The 17,262-nt window shown below is 63.8% G+C and overlaps 2 protein-coding genes across 2 annotated transcripts; both read right to left on the bottom strand.

The window, feature by feature from the left end:
* Positions 1-281: 281 nt before the first annotated feature.
* On the bottom strand, positions 282-7,456 carry OGFR (opioid growth factor receptor). Its single transcript, XM_082858310.1, has 7 exons — positions 7,308-7,456; positions 5,539-5,607; positions 4,818-4,896; positions 3,876-3,954; positions 3,057-3,123; positions 2,271-2,419; positions 282-1,568 (listed from the first exon to the last, which is right to left on the bottom strand). Exons 1-7 carry the CDS (start codon positions 7,452-7,454, stop codon positions 575-577), a joined length of 1,584 nt encoding a protein of 527 aa, XP_082714436.1. The 5' UTR covers positions 7,455-7,456; the 3' UTR covers positions 282-574.
* Positions 7,457-10,132: 2,676 nt separating this feature from the next.
* MRGBP (MRG domain binding protein) lies at positions 10,133-15,189 on the bottom strand (the record flags this gene model as incomplete). Its single annotated transcript, XM_082857654.1, has 5 exons — positions 10,133-11,115; positions 11,588-11,662; positions 11,943-12,024; positions 14,562-14,683; positions 15,042-15,189. 5 exons carry the CDS (start codon positions 15,187-15,189, stop codon positions 10,928-10,930), a joined length of 615 nt encoding a protein of 204 aa, XP_082713780.1. The 3' UTR covers positions 10,133-10,927.
* Positions 15,190-17,262: the final 2,073 nt, after the last annotated feature.

The raw sequence follows: 17,262 nt of genomic DNA, 5'->3' as shown, positions 1-17,262 counted from the left end.
GACCGATGGGGTGAGGGGCAGCTGTGGCCGCCAGGGAGGGGACAGAGGGGAGCCGAGGGACCAGCTGCCCAGCCCCAGCGGCTCTGGGGTCAGGGTGCCCAGGAGGCCTGCACCACTGCTGCAGCCCAGGCACTCCCACAGGCAAAGCGGTACCACAGCCAGGCCACGCGCACCCAGGGGTGTCCAGCCCCCAGCCCCTCCCCTGCCCCGGCCACCACAGGGCCACCGTCCACGCCCAAACACTCAAAAGTCAGATGAGTTTATTCAGAAAAGGCCTCTGCACCAGACTAGGAAAATGAGCCCCCCTCCCACACCCCCAGCCCATGAGGAGCCAGGTTACAAAGGTGGGGGCCGGGCAGCGGCACAGGACGAAAGAGGCGGGAAGTGAGGTCGAGGTAAGAAGGATGCTAAAGCCTTGGCCTTCCCCAAGGGCGGGACCTGCCCTTCCAGCAGTTGCAGTAGTGGCTGCAGTGACCAGCAGGGAGAGGCCCGCAGAGCTGGGCGCGGAGAACAGCTGGCGACATGGCTCCCAGGCCTGCGGCGGGGCGGGGCAGGGCCCCGGGCGTCCCCTTCCCTAGGGCTCTCCGGGCTCGACAGAGGGTCCTGCCTCCGTGGGCTCTGCCCTGTCATCCACCTCGGGTCCTGCGGTGGCTGGGCTCCCGGGGGCACCCTGCTCCGGCCCTGCCGGGCCACCTGCTTCTTCTTTGACCCCATTTTCACCCTCTTCAGCCACTGGGCGCCCTGACGGGGCAGGGGGCTGGGCGGCGGCCAGCGTCACGGTACCATCCCTGGCACCCTGCTCCGTCTTCCTGCGCTTCCTCACGTCGTCAGCCACCTTGGCCTCCAGGGGCTGGGGGCGGGGCTGCTCGGCCTCCTCCGGGGCTTGGCTGCCCACTTCCTGGGTCTCCGCCCCAAGGCTGCCCTGGCTGAGGGCACAGCCCTCCAAGTTCAGGGCGATCTTCTCCACCTCCGAGGCGCTCGGGCCCGGCTCCCCTGGGGCCCGCGCCCGCAGATTCGCCTCCAACTTCCTCTTCTTCCTCTCCTTGGGGTTTGGAGACTCTGGCCCCTGCTCGTCGCCGGCCTCATCTCCCTGGTCCTTCTCCGAGGCTCCAGCTTCCTGGGGCCCTGTGCCAGGAGGCTGGGGACCCTTGGCCACCGGGTCCCCCTCTTCATCCCTCCCTGGTCCGCAGGTCTGCCCCTGGCCTGCGGCCTCAAGGAGGGGCTCCCCAGGGCTCTCCTCCCCGTTGGCCTGCCTTGGGCGGGCCGGCCGGGGCGAGCAGGGAGGAGAGCACGGCCTGAACTTCTGCAGCTTGTCGTGGGGCCCCCAGACGAACCTGCAGCGGGGCCGGAAGTGCTCCCAGGCGAAGTACAGCAGCTCACGGCGCTGGTGCCGGCACCGCACAGTGAACACAAAGTAATCCAGGGCGCTCTGCCGCACGCCCGGCAGCTGCCGGCGCACCAGCGTCTCCTCCAGGAAGAAGCGGGCCAGGGGGGCCTGGTAGTGCTCCAGGCCCAGCTCCCCCAGCGACTTCAGGATGCGGGTGATGCGGAGGTTGTTGTGGCTGTGCCTGGAGGGGACAGGGGGCGCTGGCAGGGCTACGCGGGGCTGGGCGGCGCTCGGCCAAAGCCCACCCTTCCCTCCCCCGCCACCCCGAGAGCCTGATGTCCACCAGCAGAGACACTCCGGCCCACAGGCCAGTCTCTGTCCCCACCTGCTCCCCCTGCAGGGCCCTGGTCCCTGAGAAGACGGCCCGTGAGCCTGGACCATGTAGGTGAGGGACTGTGATGCACCCTCTAGAAGGGTGACTGTCCCCTGGGTCCCATGGAACACCCACCCCCACCTCAGCTGAAGAGGACCAGGTGGGGACCCTCCAGAGGCGGGGCCTCAGTTACCCATGGGCGAGGGTGGTTGTACCATCAGCAGAGTCATGCTCTGTGCCTCCCCCAAGCCCAGCGCTTCCCAAGGCAGGAGAGGGGAGTGCGCCTGCCACCCCCAGCGGGTGCGAGGCTCAGGGACGCTGTGATGGTGATGGAGCTCCCCTGACAACCTGACCCATGCCCACGTGGGCAGGGGGGCATAGCCACGAAGCTTGTGGACTCACGCGGCTTTCTTTAGTGCTCACACCCCTATCAGGTGGGGTCCACCCCCGCTCTGCAGGCAAGGAGGATGCCCAGAGCCTCAGGCACCGGCCCCGCAGGCCTCGTCCCCAGCCTGAGACCGGCTGTGCGGCCCCCCGAGCTGCTGGGCCCGGGCTGAGCGGCACCCTCACCAGCTGAGGTTCTGGAAGCGCTTCTGGTAGTTCTGCGCTCGGCACACGCGGCCCGTGTCTCGGTCCTTGAGCTGGATGCCGAAGAAGCCCAGCATGAGCTCGTAGGCCTGGACCAACCGCTTCCTGGCCTCCGTGGAGCTTTTAAACGCCTGCAAAACGCCCCCCGAGAGCAGCAGGGAGCTCAGGGTGGCGCCAGTGCAGTGTGGGGCCGCACGCCACCCTCGGTCCCCGATTCATCCCGGGGCTTCGGCTCAGACCCTTAGGGTGAAGCGGCAGGGCGCAGAAGCCCAGGGATGCTCTCTTCACTCTGAGCTGCCGCAGGGTCTCTCTGAGGCCTGAGGCGCTGCTGTAGCCCCAGGGGGAACTCCCTGACCTGAGAGGGGACCTAAGGGACTCTAGGGCTGGACGCGGGGCAGCAAGCACCCCCCCGTCTCCTCGGTGCACCTGCCTGGCCTCTCTCGCGGGCTCCTTAGCTCCTGGAGCCCCCTCCCGATCGCCCAGGGCATCCCCAATCCAGCCCAAGCCAGGGCTGACCAGGGCAGAGCCCGGGCTCTGACTCTGCTCGTGGCCCCTGCCCAGATCCCTGGATGTGAGCGATCCTCACCGTCGGATTTCTCTGGAAGCCCGCAAGGAGCACTGAGGGCAGAGGCGAGGACCACTTGGGAGGGAAGATAGTTACACGGCTGGGGGGAGGGGCTCCTCTAGCTCCTGTACCTCCAGCAGCTCCGGAAGGGCCCGTGAACCCCTGTGGCCAGCCAGGCCCCTCCCCGGGCCTTTAGAGCTCACCTCGACCTCTTGCAGCGTGAGGGGCTTGGCGTGACAGTTCACTCCCGGCTCCCGCAGGGGAAACAGCCTGTGAAGGAGGAGATGGCACAGGCCCCGGCAGTGGCAGACGCGGGCCACCAGCCACCTGGCACGCGTTGGCTGGGCAGCCTGGGGCGGCTCTCCGCTGGCCTCCGGGGGCTGGCGGGACCACACGTGCCACAGGTTCTCACCAGTCAGTAAAGCCAAGGGGCAAGGGTGGGAGAGCTCCAGGGAGGGTGCCCAGGATGAGGGCCCAGGACAGACCCACCTACAGAAGTCCCAGCTTGCCCACTCAGCAGCAAGGGCACCTGCCAGCCGCCCCCCGGGAAGCCCTCCGTTCCTTTTCATTTTCACGTTCTTCTGTTCCTCCCATCATTAATGCTGTGGAATTATTCCCCGGGGAACCCTGCGCCCCGGGTTGGCCCCCTGCAAGCTGTCCTTAAAGGACACTGCGTTTGTGGGGCAGCATCCGGGGGCACCTCAAGGCACTGTTAGAACCCGCCCCCGCAGCACAGGGGCTCCGCGGACAGGCTCGGGACAGGCTCATGGGGCCTCCAGTCCGCTGGTTTGCTGCTCTTCCCGTCCCCATGAGCGGCAGAGGCTGTTTACAGCTGGAGAACCCGGGAGAACCCAGACTGCAGGACCCGGTCTCCCCTGCCCCGCCAGCAGTGCCGGGCACTGGGCCCTGAGGGCAGTGCGCTGTGCCTGGGAGAGGCGGAGCCAGGCTCCGGCCTGGGGGGTGCCTCAGGCCTCTCCTCCGGAGCCCCGCCCTGCAAGCTCAGCCCCGCCCTGCCCACTCACCACTGGATGTAGGAGTGATTATCCTCCAGGAGGCCGTACTCTTCCTTCCAGTTCTGAAGAATGTCTTCAATGAAACAGCCTGGGAGCCCCACGGGGACAAGTCAGCCAGGGCCCCGAAAGCCCCTTCCCCCACTGCCCTCCGCTCCTTTCGTGAGGACCTCGGGGCCTGGCAGCTTCAGGCTGTGCACATCTCGTGTGATTTTAACCCCACTTTGGCCGACTGCCACTCTGCCACCTGGAAAGCGGACCCTCATTGCTGATGGAGAGCAGACCTGAGTGGGCAGGCCCCATCCGGGAAGGACACGTGGTCCCAAACCTGCACCTGTCTTTGCAGCAGGGGGTCCTTGCCATAGCCCACAAAGCACAGGCTGCTGGCCGGAATTCTGCCCTCAGACAGAACCTGCAGCCTGGGCTCCCGCAAGGCAGCCCGTTTCTGCAAAGGGCCAGGAGGGGAACAGCTGAGGCCGCCGGCCTGTGCTGTGGCGGGAAAGCAGCCTCAGACAGCGCGTAAGTGCAGAAGCAGGGGTGGTTCCAAGGAGACCTCACTATGGACACTGAGATCTGAATCTCATACGGTCTTCACATCTCACAAAATGCTATTGTATCTTAAATCTTCCCCAACCATTTAAAACCGTAAAAACTGTTCTTTCCCGTTAGTTTACACATGCTGCTTTCCCACCATAGAGGGAGAGTCAGGTAGTCGGACAGAGACGGCGCGGCCTGCAAAGCCACCAGCATTCCTTGCCTGGCCCTTCGGAGCACGTTGGCCAGTGGATCCAGGCCAAGGGTTGGGGACCTGGCAGCCCCTCGGCAGCTTCCAGGGGGCCCCGTGGGGCTATCTGAAAGCCACGTGTCCAAACTAGGTCCCAGCAGACCAGACAGGCAGAGGGGAGAAGGGGGCCCCCCAAGGCTGGAGCTGTCAGCAGCTAAGCAGGTACACACCGTTAGGCAGGAACCGAATCTCGTTTTTGTAGAAACTCAGGTTGGGCATGTCACCACTGGCATCTCCTTCCACCAAATCCTGAGGAGCCAGAGAAAGGTGCCAGACAGGACATCACCAAAACAGGCCGCCTCCAAGGGCCCCTCACGCTGAAGCGTTCCTGGGATGGGTGGGAGGGAGCGGGTGTCTGCTCTTGGCCCCTGAACCTCCAGGCATCCGGAAGGCTGGTGAAGACCCCGAGTGCCAAGCCTGCGCCCTCCACCCCGAAGGTGAGGACGAGCCTCCACACTTGGGGGACAGCAGCCACCTCTGACCACCAGCGACGACCTTCCCCCCACCAACGCGGGCCAGGGCTGGGAGGTCCCCTTCATCTGCACCCCAAAGACAGCCCAAGGATCGCCCGAGACTCTTGGGTGCAGACAGCCAGGGCTGAGGGAAAGGAGGCTGTGAGACGGGCTAGCGGTGCCGGGCCTCCTGTGGACGAGCTGCCGGCTGGCGCCGTCACGTGTTTTAAAGGTAAGGGCACTGAGATGGGAGTTAGGGCGCCGTGCTGTCACCCCATGATTAGGGGAAGAAGCAGCAGGCCCAGCTGGGGTGTCCGGCAGGACGTGGGACATTGTCTGAGAAGGGCTGGTGGGACACTGTCCAGCTGGCCTTCTCCGGGAGGAGGATTTGGTCCTGGGTGGGCTGCAGAGGGCAAGGGCGCTGCAGGCAGCTACCTACCGGGTAGTGGTGCCGGTACCTGCGTGTGTCCCGCGCTGCTCGCCAGTTTCGGGACCCTGTCACCTTGAGCTGGGAAGAGAGGAGATTGGATGAGACCCCTCCCCACTCCTCAAGGTGGCCAGCAAGAAGGACCCACCCCCACGGAGCCCCCATCCTGGTGACGGCAGCGAGGACCTGGGCTGTCAGCAAAATCAGAGGGGGTCGGAGTAGCTGGAGTGAGGCTGGCCCCCTGCTGCTCGCTCCAGCCCTCAGGAACCCCAGGCCAATGTGCACTCTTGGGGTGGAGCCCCCCAACTCTAGTTTCACTTTCTCCTCCCATGTTTGCTGGCTACCCTGCTTGGATCACACCCCAGGACCTCGCCCTGGGAACCCCGCCTTTCCCAGCACTTCCTCCTTGCGCTGTGCTCTAAGTTGTCACCTAAGGGGCTGTGTCCCTAAGGGCACTGGCCTTGCCAGGAGGGGCCCCAGATGCTTCCCATGGTGGGCTTCTTAGCCAGATGCCAGTGTGGCCAATGGACAGCGGATGAAACTGAAACTCAGCAGAAGCTGGCCCCGCCCCCCCATCAGTTTCCATTTGTCTGCCCATGGAGCTATGGTGGTGACAGTGTCCTCTCACCTACGCTGCACCATGCCCGGTGGGCATCTGCCTGGGGAAAGAGCCAGATTCCTGCCCTGTGACTCCTGTGACCTGTGACCCTGACCACTGCCCAGCCGACCTCCCTGAAACACTAGAGAAGTGCTGAGGCCGCCGGCCTTCCAGCCAGGCCCAGGAGCCCCTTGGGGTCCCTCTCGCTGACTGACCAGTCCAAGACACAGAGGGAAACCTGAAAACCAGAGCTCTCATCTGCTACAGGGAGAATCCATCCCCGACACCACACAGGCTGGAATTCAAGACTCCCTAGACATGGTGCCAGGACGCCCTCATCCCAAAGTGAGGGGGACACATGGTGACAGCTACCACTTGGGGCCTTCCCTCTTACCCAGAACCCCAGCTGCACCCACTCCGGGAATGTAACACCCGGCGAGTGCTAGCAAGTAACCGCTGGTAATGATGAGTTACCATGGTTATGACAAGTAACCAGTGGTGACAACGAGTAACCGGTGGGCACAGCCGGCCACCCTGGCGCAGGCACACCACACACATGTAGCCTGTAAGGCCACCTCCAAGACGACGTGGGGTCAGCCCCAGCCCGAGTGGGTGGGTGCTGTGCCCAGTGAGGATCATGGGGGTGGGGCAGGCTGGGGGCTCTGGGCCTGAGGGAAGCTGGAGTCCTGGACGGTGGGGCAGGGTGAGGTGAGCCCCGAGGGGTGCCGGGTGGAGGAGGAGCTCCGGGAGGCCAAGGGGAGCAGTGGGGGTGGCCAGCACTGAGGGCTGGGGCCTCGTTAGAGGACAGGGCCAGGGCCTGAGGCTGGGGTAGGACAGAGGGGAGTCCAGGATGTGCGGGGCCACCCCCTTGAAGAGGTGTCCTTACGCAGATCTGGTCCTGGGGACAGGGGTCTGAGGGTGGCCCTGGATTCCCTGCAAGGTGCCCTGGTGCGGGGGCGGATCTCGGGGTGCCCTGGGGATCACGATGGGGGAGGAGGACAGGGCCGGGAAGAGGGCAACCGTTGGAGATGGGGAGCCGGGCCCCAAGCCGGGTCTCCGGGAGGGGCCTCCACACTCGGCCCCGGGGCCGGAGGGGCAACGATTTTCCAGGAGCCGGGCCTTGCCCCCTATTCCAACGCGGCCTCCCCAGGGGCGCCGGGTCCCCAGCGCGCGGGGGCGGCACCTGGAACGCGCTGGGCCGCGCGTCCGCCTCGGCCTCCACGTCCCCCGGAGCGCCGGCCTCGCCATCCTCGTCGGCTCCGGCCCTCGGGCCCTCGCCGTCCTCCTCCTCGTCCTCCTCCCAGGTCGAGTCGCAGTCCGGGTCCTCCATACTCCAGCGGCGGCGGGACCCGCTCCGGCGGAAGCGAAAGTGATAGAGGGAGGAAGCGCGGGGGCGTGCCGGGGGGCGTGCCAGGGGGCGTGCCGGGGGCGGGCCCGGGGCTGCCGACTCCGTCCGCCCCGCCCGGAGGAGGCCCATCCCCAGGAGGACCCCTGAAGGATGTCCCCCGGAGGAGGCCCATCACCCCGAGAAGGCTCCTCCGGAAAACGCTCACCCCCTTCCCCCGTGAGGTTGCCCCCCACATGCCCACCTTGGTGATTTCTCCCTGGAGAGGCCCCCTGGAGGATGCTCCCCGCGGACACCCCCTCAGGATCCTCCCAGAATATCCCTTCCCCCTGGGAAAACGTCCCTCCCAAAGATGTTTCCCTGGAGGATGCTTGCCTCCCCAGCCCACCAACCTGAAAAGTCTCTCTTCCACTGTCCGGGAATGTTCCCCTCCACCCTGAGATCCCCACCCTGGAGATCTTTTTCTTGGAGGATGCTTACCTCCTAGAAGTCCAGAACCATCCCCTGGAAGAAGCCCCGCCCCCACGTCCTCCTCAGAAGAATGTAGCCCAGGATGCCCTCTCCTCTGAGGATGTTTCCAGAGGGTCCCTGTCCCCCAGAGCACCCCCCAGAATGTCCCTTCCCCTCCAGAACATTCCCCCTGGAGGATACCTCTCTCCACCATGGTGCCCCCTCAGGATGACCTGAGGCAGGATGTCCCCCGAAGGGTGGCCCCCTGGAGGTTGTCCACAGCAGATGTCCCCCACCCTGTACGAATTTGTGGAGGATGTCCCCCCGCAAGGATGCCCCCAGGAGGACACCCCCTGGAAGTTGTCCCCCAGGTGTCCCCCCAGGATGCCCTCCAGGTGTCGGCTGGGGCAGCAGTCTCATCAGATTTCCTTTGGGGACTGAACTGCTTTCAAGCCCCCTCAGATGGTTGGTAGAACCCATCTTTCTGAGCAGTAGGGCAGAGATCCCTGTGTCCCCTCCAGAAGTTCACAACTGGGCAGTTTGCTTCTTCAAGGCCAGCGGGAAAGTCTCTCTCCAGTAGAGAGTCCCATAGTGCAGTGTCCTCGTGGGTCTGCCCTCCTGTCCCCCTTGCTGCATTATAATGGTTATAAGAAAGCACAGGGGCTGCCTGCACTTACGAGGGGCCACCAGGCAAAGATCCAAACACCTGGAGGCAGAAATGACCGGGGATCACCCTCGGGGCTGTTCAACACAGACTGAGGCCCAGCCCAGCACCCGGGGATGCTGACCTCGCCCAGCCCTGCAAGTCAGCTACCAGGCCTCAGGGGACGTGACAGTCCTCAAGCTGTGTGGCCGGGAACAACCCAGAGCTGAACAGAACCTGCCAATCTTGGCCACGGGCACAGCTAAAGACCTTTTTTGGTGCTGGTGCCAATTCCTTGCAGGCTCACCAACCTGTTACCTCTCTGGGTACCATCTTGCCTGGACGACTTTCTAGAAGGACAGTGGTGACTCCGCCAAAGGTATGGAGCTCTGGGCATTTCTGCAAATCGTCTGCCACCGATGGCCTGGGCAGGTGTCCCGAGGAGCAGGTGACAGGAGAGCTGCCAGGCATCGGGTGGGGCTGGCCCACCGCAGGCTGCGGCCACGGGCCTGGCCTTCACCTTAGCTGACTTGCAGCTGGCCTCGGAGGCCCTGGCTGTGACTTCCAGCCTCTGATGAGGCACTGATGGGTGCTGGGGTGCCCTCCAGGGTTGGGCAGCTCTGAGAGCACGTGGGTGGGCAGGTTCCCCCGCTCTGCCCCAGAGAACAGACAAGCATGCAGCGGAGGCAGGGCCGTGGCCCCAGCCTGCGGCGCTCAGAGCACAGCCTTCCCACGGCTGCCTGCGGCCACGCACAACGCTTGTTCTCAGATGCTGCCCAGCTTCCACTTTACAAGTGCCATTCACACCCAACTGCACCTGGGCTCTGTCTAGATCCACCCCCCCGCGACCCGTGGCAGGAGGTTACCGCCGAGGCTGTGATCTTCTGCTGGAGACTTACCCCACGGGGGGCCCCCATGAGGCAGGTCTGACCGTGGGGTGCAAGCTTCTGCCCCAGCTGCCCACACAGGAAAGTCGGGCTGGAAGGCCAGGGCTGCTCAGGGTCGGCAGACCCGACCCAAGACGCTCAACCTGACACAAGACACTGCTGGACAACGTCAGCCCTGCCGGGGAAGCGAGTGCCGGCCTCCGACCCCGCGCCAGGTGGCCTCAGCCCATGGAGCTCCTGGCCTGGCCTCGTGGGCTCAGCCTGTTCTGACCTCGTGCTCCTGGTGCTGGGGGACGGGTGGCATTCAATGTCCTCGTGGTTTGTCCAGATGAGGGCGAGCACCTTCGCCGTCACTCGGGAGGCCCGGCCGTGCCTCTCAACACGAGCTCAGCCAGAATTCTCGCCTTCACGTTCGTTTGTTCTTCGGAAGGAGGCACCAGTTCCCGCTGGTTTGCTCTCCTGACGTTTTGCATTTGAAGGGTTGCTTACATGCAACGAAGTAGCCACTGGAACCCCTTGTTACTAGGTTGTATATTCATTGTATCAAGTGATCCAGTACATCAAAGTTAGCTTCAGTTATAAATCTTGAAAAAATACAACTTCCTATTGTAGGAGGAGTTAACTTACTTTGGTATCAGAATCACACAACTCCAGGTTGCTTTTTGTGTTTTAATGTCCCTCAGTCAAACACAAGCGTACCTCGGTCAGCCTGGGGCCCAGGCCGCGGCGGGTCAGCCCCACGGCCTGCCTCCCTCCACGTGCTCATTTGGTCTGTTGCAAGTTGCTTGAGAACACAAAAGTAACCGCTACAAATTCTGCGTCGGCATACAAACACTGAGCAAAAGTCATCTCAGTGGCCTGTTACCTTAAAACAAAACACCTCAGAAAACTACGGCACAGGTTTAACCTCTGCGGTATTTTGTTCCATATAAAACACTAGTAAAATAGGCTCCTTAAAAATTAAATAGTGAAACACCAACCAAATTATATACATCGTTACAGTACAAGTGAGTGAGGCCAAACACCCAGGTCTCAGCCTCTCGGGTGGCGGAGGGGCCGGTGCCCGCGGCCTGGCGCTCTCCTGAGGCCGCAGTCAGTTGACAGCGGTGGACAGATGGACAGATGGACAAACGGGAAGACCGGGGCTCCTCAGAGCACAGAGGGGGTCGGTGTGTTATTGCCGGCTGTGCCCCGCTCTCTGCCCACGCAGCCTGGTTTGCAGGCCATGCCAACACTCAGCCACAGGTGCAGCTCAGCCGTCGTCACGAAGCCACGAGTGTCCGGCGTGATCGTGGCCTGGGCTCACACCTCTTGGGTCTCAGCATCTGAACGGGTCCTGTTCCGGTCGTCAGGGGCCATCTGAGCCCAGGCGATCTGAGTGGCACCGCGGGAGCCTCTGGCACCTGAGGGCAGGCAGCAGGCCCAGTGGCATTTGACCCGACTGCCTGGTGACCACGGTGCCCGCCTGCTGTGAGCGTCTACGTCCGGCGCCGCTTGGCCGCGCTGGGGCTGGAGGGGTTGCTGTTGGCGGTCAGGACTTTGTCGGTGACCCGGCTGCGCTTCCGCTTGTCTGGCCCCTCTTTGGACCCCAAGTCTGAGTTGCTCTTGTCTTTGTCTTTGCTGGACTTCTCTGTTGCTTTCCCCAAGCTTCCTGAAGATGAAAAAACTGGGAGACAAAATCATTTGGCTGAAAACAGAATATCCAAAATTTTATTTCATCTTCCTGTTCAGTTTAAGAAGTCTACACCTACACACATGACATTGACCCCAGAAGGCTCCTCCTGAACTGGGGGTGCCCATGTGGCCTGCCCCTTGGGGGAGCGTGCCCGTCTTTGCTCCTTGGGGTTTGCCCTGCACTGAGACGGCCGCCACCCGTTCCACTTCAGTCGGACACCCTCCTGCACCCCGTGACCACTGACCGGGCCCGGGGCCAGGCTGTCCTGTGCCCCCTTCCCCGCCCCGTGCCGGCCCCGTGCGTGGCCTCCCAGCGTGGGAGGCTCTGCCTGAGCAGATGGAAGGGGCCTTCTCAGCTGCTGAGCCAGACGCCAGGCCCTGGCTGCCCGTGACGGGGAGGCCTGGCCAGGCTGGGGTGCTGTGCCCCTGGGGCCCCAGGAGGGGTGGGCGAGCTCCATACTTACCATCATCGGCCACATTGTGGGGGTCCACGTCTTCCTTCATTTCCTCGTTCGTATCCTCCTCAATGACCACTTTTCCTGGGGGGAGACGGCCGATGGTGACCTAGAGCCCGGGGCGGTGGGCGCCACAGCCCCGCCCGACCTGCAGCAGCTCAGGCCAGGGGCTCCTCCTGACTCGGGAGGCGTGTGTGTCCTTCAGGAAGTCCTCCCCCCGTCCCGGGGGCCCCCAGACCCCCCCTCCAGAGGGCCCAGCGTCCCCCTCCGGAGATGCTCACTCCCCGAGGCTCGTGACCTGCACCCTGACGCCACCACCCTCAGCCTTTCCTAGTTCCCAAGTCTGCTCTCACCCGAGTCTTACCTTCTCGGACTTCTTGAATGATTTCTTCTGGAAGGACGAAGTTCCTCTCTGGATTTGGGAATGGAAGAATCTCAGACTCGTGCTGATGGCAAACAGGGCATTTTGGTTTTTTTTAAGAAACAAAGAAGAAAACTTGATTTTAAAAGTCACATTGAAAAGAAAATGTGACTAAAGACATGTAAGAGACAACTCAGGAGCGACCAATGAACACACGTGACCGTCTTGGGGGCTGCAGTGGGCAGGCGCAGGGCTGAGACCTTTCTTCTTTCTCTTGTGCAGTCTACAGGGGCTGGCTTGTCACAGAGACCCAGACAAGGCAAAACTACAGTGTGGGCCACAGGCAGGCATCACGATGGGAATAAGGGTTTAGTGTCACCTGAGATGATGCCGGGCCGCTCTGCCGGCTGGCACGCCTCCGGGGGCAGTCAGGCAGTGCTGTGGCGTGGCCTGGCTGCACGGGCTCCCCCTCCAGGAGAGCGCCTTCAGAGCCTGCGACAGCCGTGAGGAAAGGCCATGGTGCCTGGGTCCCGTGTCCGGGGGGAAGGAGCCAGGGAGGCAGGGAGAGCCACCCCCGTGGAAACCAGGTAAGCAAAGCAAAATGGAGGGAGGTCACACACATGCCAGAGGGAGAGAGGCCCCGAAAACACGGACCACCGGACGAAGAGAAAGGTGAGCTGGTGGGAAGGGTCCCTAGGTTGGGAGGTGGGTCAGGAGACAGGGCCTCCAGTCCCCAGCTTGGGAGCTGTGCTGACAAGCCAGGTGGTCAGCATGTAAATGTGCCACCCAGCATCCGGAGCTTCGCAAACCCCGAGGCCTCCTGGGCTCACGGTCACCTGCGGGGTGTGGTCCACAGACTCGTATTTAACCCCGAGGGCTCCGGGGCTCACGGTCACCTGCGGGGTGCGGTCCACAGACTCATGTTTAACCCCGAGGCCTCCGGGGCTCACGGTCACCTGCGGGGTGCGGTCCACAGACTCGTATTTAACCCCGAGGGCTCCGGGGCTCACGGTCACCTGCGGGGTGCGGTCCACAGACTCATGTTTAACCCCGAGGCCTCCGGGGCTCACGGTCACCTGCGGGGTGCGGTCCACAGACTCGTATTTAACCCCGAGGGCTCCGGGGCTCACGGTCACCTGAGGGGTGCGGTCCACAGACTCATGTTTAACCCCGAGGGCTCCGGGGCTCACGGTCACCTGCGGGGTGCCGTCCACAGACTCATGTTTAACCCCGAGGGCTCCGGGGCTCACGGTCACCTGCGGCGTGCGGTCCACAGACTCATGTTTACGAGGCCCCAGGGGACCGAGGCATCAGCTCCATAGCGGTGCTGGGGTCTAAGGAAGCGGGGCGGGAAGGGCCACCTGTCCTGGGCTGAGACCCCTGGGTGGCCCCCCCCAGTGTCACGTGGGCCCTGTGCTGGGCGTCACAGCCACAGGACCTTGGAGCCAGGGCCGGTGCCTGAGAGCCAACTGTCTCTCCTACCGCACCAGGGCCTCCCAGGACAGGGGCCCTGCCACACTCATCTCTGTGTCTAGCTCCTGGCCCCCAGCCTGGAGTCGGGGTGCAGGAGGTTCCTGGGGGTCGGGTGACCCCCAACGTGCCAAGCACGGGAGCCCTGTCAAGTCGCTGAACACAGGAATTCCCGGGGAGCGGGGCCCCAGCTGATGGGCACGGCCCCTCTGCAGGGCCTGCTTTAGTTTAGCGACTTGTCCTCAAGTTTCCTGGGTACTGACTGTGGGCCAGGAGGTCAGTTCCAGGGTCCAGCTGTCAGTTCCCCTTTCTATGCGAGGACGACGAGGCGCAAATGACTTGCCCAAGACCAACAGGGAGCGAGTGGCAGCGCGGTTTATGGACACAAGAAGGCCCAGGCTTCGCTCTCCACCTCACAGATGTGCAGCAGGTCTCAGCTGGGGGGCTGGGGCAGCCCCAAGTCCCGAGGAGAGGCAGAGCCTTGCCTAACCCCAGCACGGTCTCCCACCCTGCTGGTCACCTGACATCCCCACTCCCACTCATTCTCCAGACACCCCGGCCTCCTCTGCGCTCCCTGACGCACCAATGCCTGCTGCCACAGGGCCTTGACACCTGCCATTCCTCTGCCGGGAATGCCCACCTGTCTTTTCTGCCATCCTGGTTACCTAGTTAACCTTTTCCCCCTCAGACACGGCCAGCTGGGGGTTCCATGAGGCCTGGGCCCCTGCCTGCCTGGTTCTCACAGAAACCACCAAATTCATCTTAATGTGACTCAGACCCGGTCACCTCCCTGCCTGTAGCACTCGGGGACTTTCCACAAGACTGACAATGGCCTAAGAGCCCCCTCCCATGAGCTTCAGCTCCCTAGTTATCTCCTGGCAAGACCTTAACCGGCCACCCCCAACCCCCCACCTAAGGTAGTTCCACGCGATAACTAGCTACCGTCATTAGGCTTGTGTTTTTCGTGAAACTACTCAGAGCCATCTTGTTCAACAACTGGTCCCCTGTGGGACATCCCAGACATCAAGGTCCCTGAGGCCAGGGCCCGGCAAGGACCCAGGGAGGAGGCACGGAGGGGGCTCCCTGCCACCAGCTCTGGGGAGCGAGGGGCTCTGGCCCTGGGAGGACGGGGGAGGGTGGGGTCCTGCTCACCAGTGCCTGCATGTCATACATGGTGCTCAGGTGGTCCCAGATGACCTTGGATGGGACCTGCCGCCCGATGTTCTGGCTGAACTTGTCTCGGATACAGATCATGTGGAAGTGCCGGTTCACACCTGCAGAAGGAAGGGGTCAGCTCGTGGGGAGGGGCGGGCCAGCAGGTAGGGTGGAGAGGAGAGGTGGGGGGCAAGGGGGCGAGAGGGGCAGCGGCTGGAGGGGCTGGGGGTTAGGGGAGCAGGGGTGCGGGGGCAGAGGAAAGGGCAGGGGTCAGCGGGGAAGGAGTAAAGAGGGGCCGGGGTGGCTGGGCGCAGGAGCGGGGGCTGAGGGAGGGGGTGGGGTGCGCAGGTGGGGGCAGGGTCGGCGGGGGTGCAGGCACAGGAGGCCCCGCCCCGTCCGCCCCGCGCGCGCCCCCGGCCGTTGCCCGCCGCCCCGCCCCCACGCGGGTGCGCGGCCTCGGCGCGGCGCTCCGCTCACCGACGGGCTTGTGGCCCAGCATGGCGTGGAAGAGGCACACCTCCACCTCGGGGCTCCACACCACCGTCTCCTCGGCAGGGCTGGTGGCCGCTTCTCCCGGCCCCTTGTCGCCCGCCGCGCCGCCGCCGCCCACCTCAGCCTCCCCCATAGCCCGGCCGCCCAGCGACGAGCCCCCTGCGGGAGCTGGCGCGGCCACGGACTCCGCGCAGGCGCACTCCACGGCGCGGGCGCGCGCTCGGTGGGTTCGCTCTCGGGCTCGCGCGCGGCGCCTGCGCAGGCGCAGCTGAGGGCTGGGTCGCGGCGCTCCCTGGCGGCCCGGTCCCGCGGCGCAGCGCCGTCAGAGTGCGGATCACTGGAAGGAGTGCGTTTGGGGAGAGGAATGGAAACGCCCTAAATTAGGTTGTGGCGATATCTGCACAGCTCGGGGTAAACCCCGATGAACTGTACGCTTTAAATGGCGGAATTTCAAGTTACACCCCAGTAAAGCAGCTAAGAAGAAAAGCAACAGGCAACCTACAACGCCTGCGAGTGTGGGTTCCAAGAGCTTCCATTGCCCCTGGCCTGAGCGCTGCAGAGGGGCTCCTGCGCACCGGGGCAGGGGCGTCCGGGCCCATCCTCCCCGACCCGGGCCTCTCGAGTGGTCGGCAAGTGGGTTAACCCTGGCCGCGGAGGGGCGGGGCCTGGGCCTGGGCGGAGTCTGGTCCGAGGGTGGGGCCAAGCGGGGCGCCGGCCTGGGGGCAGTCCCGTGACGAGCTCAAAGCAGCACCCAATCGAGGCCGCCTGCTCCGCCCCGCCCCATCCCCGCCCACCTCGGGCTTCTCCCCGGCCCCTCCCCACCGGGTCAAGTCCACCGCGGTGCCCGGGGAGGGTACTCTAGGCGAGGAACGCTCTTCGCCTCCCGCTGAGTGTAGACTCTCCGTCAGGCTTCCGGGTCCCCTTCCGGCTCTGCGGCCTGCCAGCTGTGTGCTGAACCTCTCCAGACCGCAGTGCCTTCCTCCGTGCAATGGGAGCGACGACGGCGCCTTCCCCGGGGGTGCTGATGGGGGCTGGTTTCTGCTTGGGAACCCGGGCACACGCTCGGGCTTCTTAGCAAACATTTGGAGCCACTCTGGCCAGCCTCACCCCCTGGGACAGCCCGGGGACTCAGAGCCTGAGTCTTCCCATCCGTGAAGGGCGATGCTGGCGATGCCGGTCCCCACAAAGTGGGGAAACGTGGCCCATAGAGGATTCCACAATGGCCCAGGGCCACCAGCCGTCCTGGGAGCCACGATGTGGCTGGACGTTGTGATTCCAGCTGGGCCTGTGCTCCTCTCCTCTCTCTGACGCACAGGTGGGGCTCCCCTCAGGGGGTTGCTGCGAGGTGGGAATGAAGCAGGACCCAAAGCCACTCAACACGGGCTCTGTCACACAGGAAGTGCTAACAGACAGTGGCCCTCACCATTTATCTCCCTACTGTTCCGGGACACGTCGTGGTCCCTATGCCTCCACCAGGTTCGCCCTCTGCTCATCCCCTACCCCATCCCTGCCTTCTTCAATCTGGAGAGCCTCCTCCCCCAGGAACCGCCCCCCCCCCCCCCGACTGCCTTGGCTGGTTTGTGCCCCTCTCCTGCAGTCTCTTCGGCCCTGCCTGGAGTCAGCTGTGCCTGATTATTTTCCCCACTGCACTGGAGGTTCTGGGGGCCGGGCTGTGTCTTGGTCCTCTGTGGTGACCACTGCACCTGAACCGTGTTTGGCCAGCTGCTGTGGTCCACAGACACCTGGTTCCCTTTGTTCTAGGCAGATCCTGAAATGCGTCCCTGGCAATCAGACTCGATGCAGAGAGACAGGTTGGACGATTTGGGCAAAAGGAAACCATCTTTCTTACTCGAAGCCTCCCAGTTACTGCCTGTTTGTCTGCTCCACCAACTCTATCTGTGGGTTCCGTGCCCGCCTCCGTGCCCAGCGTCAGGATGGAGCTGAATGCCGTGCTCAGCTGCCAGGACTCTGCCTAATCCCAGTGATTTGGCTTATTTCCCTGTGTCGCACAGATGTGAGCACAGTTGGAGCTAGACTTAGGCAGGATTAAGGGATCGGGAGCACTGTGCCTGCGCCTTCAGCCTCTGGGTTTTGGTGAATCAAGCATCGGGCTTCAGAGCGACTGACTGCACTGGTGATCCAGCGTGGGTGACGGGCCATCTGGGAGTTACTTAGGATGAGCAGCCTCAAAATAAGATGTGGAAAA

This window comes from Leucopleurus acutus (assembly GCF_964270905.1).
Source record: "Leucopleurus acutus genome assembly, chromosome: 16".
Taxonomy (NCBI): Eukaryota; Metazoa; Chordata; class Mammalia; order Artiodactyla; family Delphinidae; genus Leucopleurus; species Leucopleurus acutus.
The sequence above is the reverse complement of the archived record's forward strand: the minus strand, read 5'-3'. Positions and strand labels throughout refer to the sequence as shown.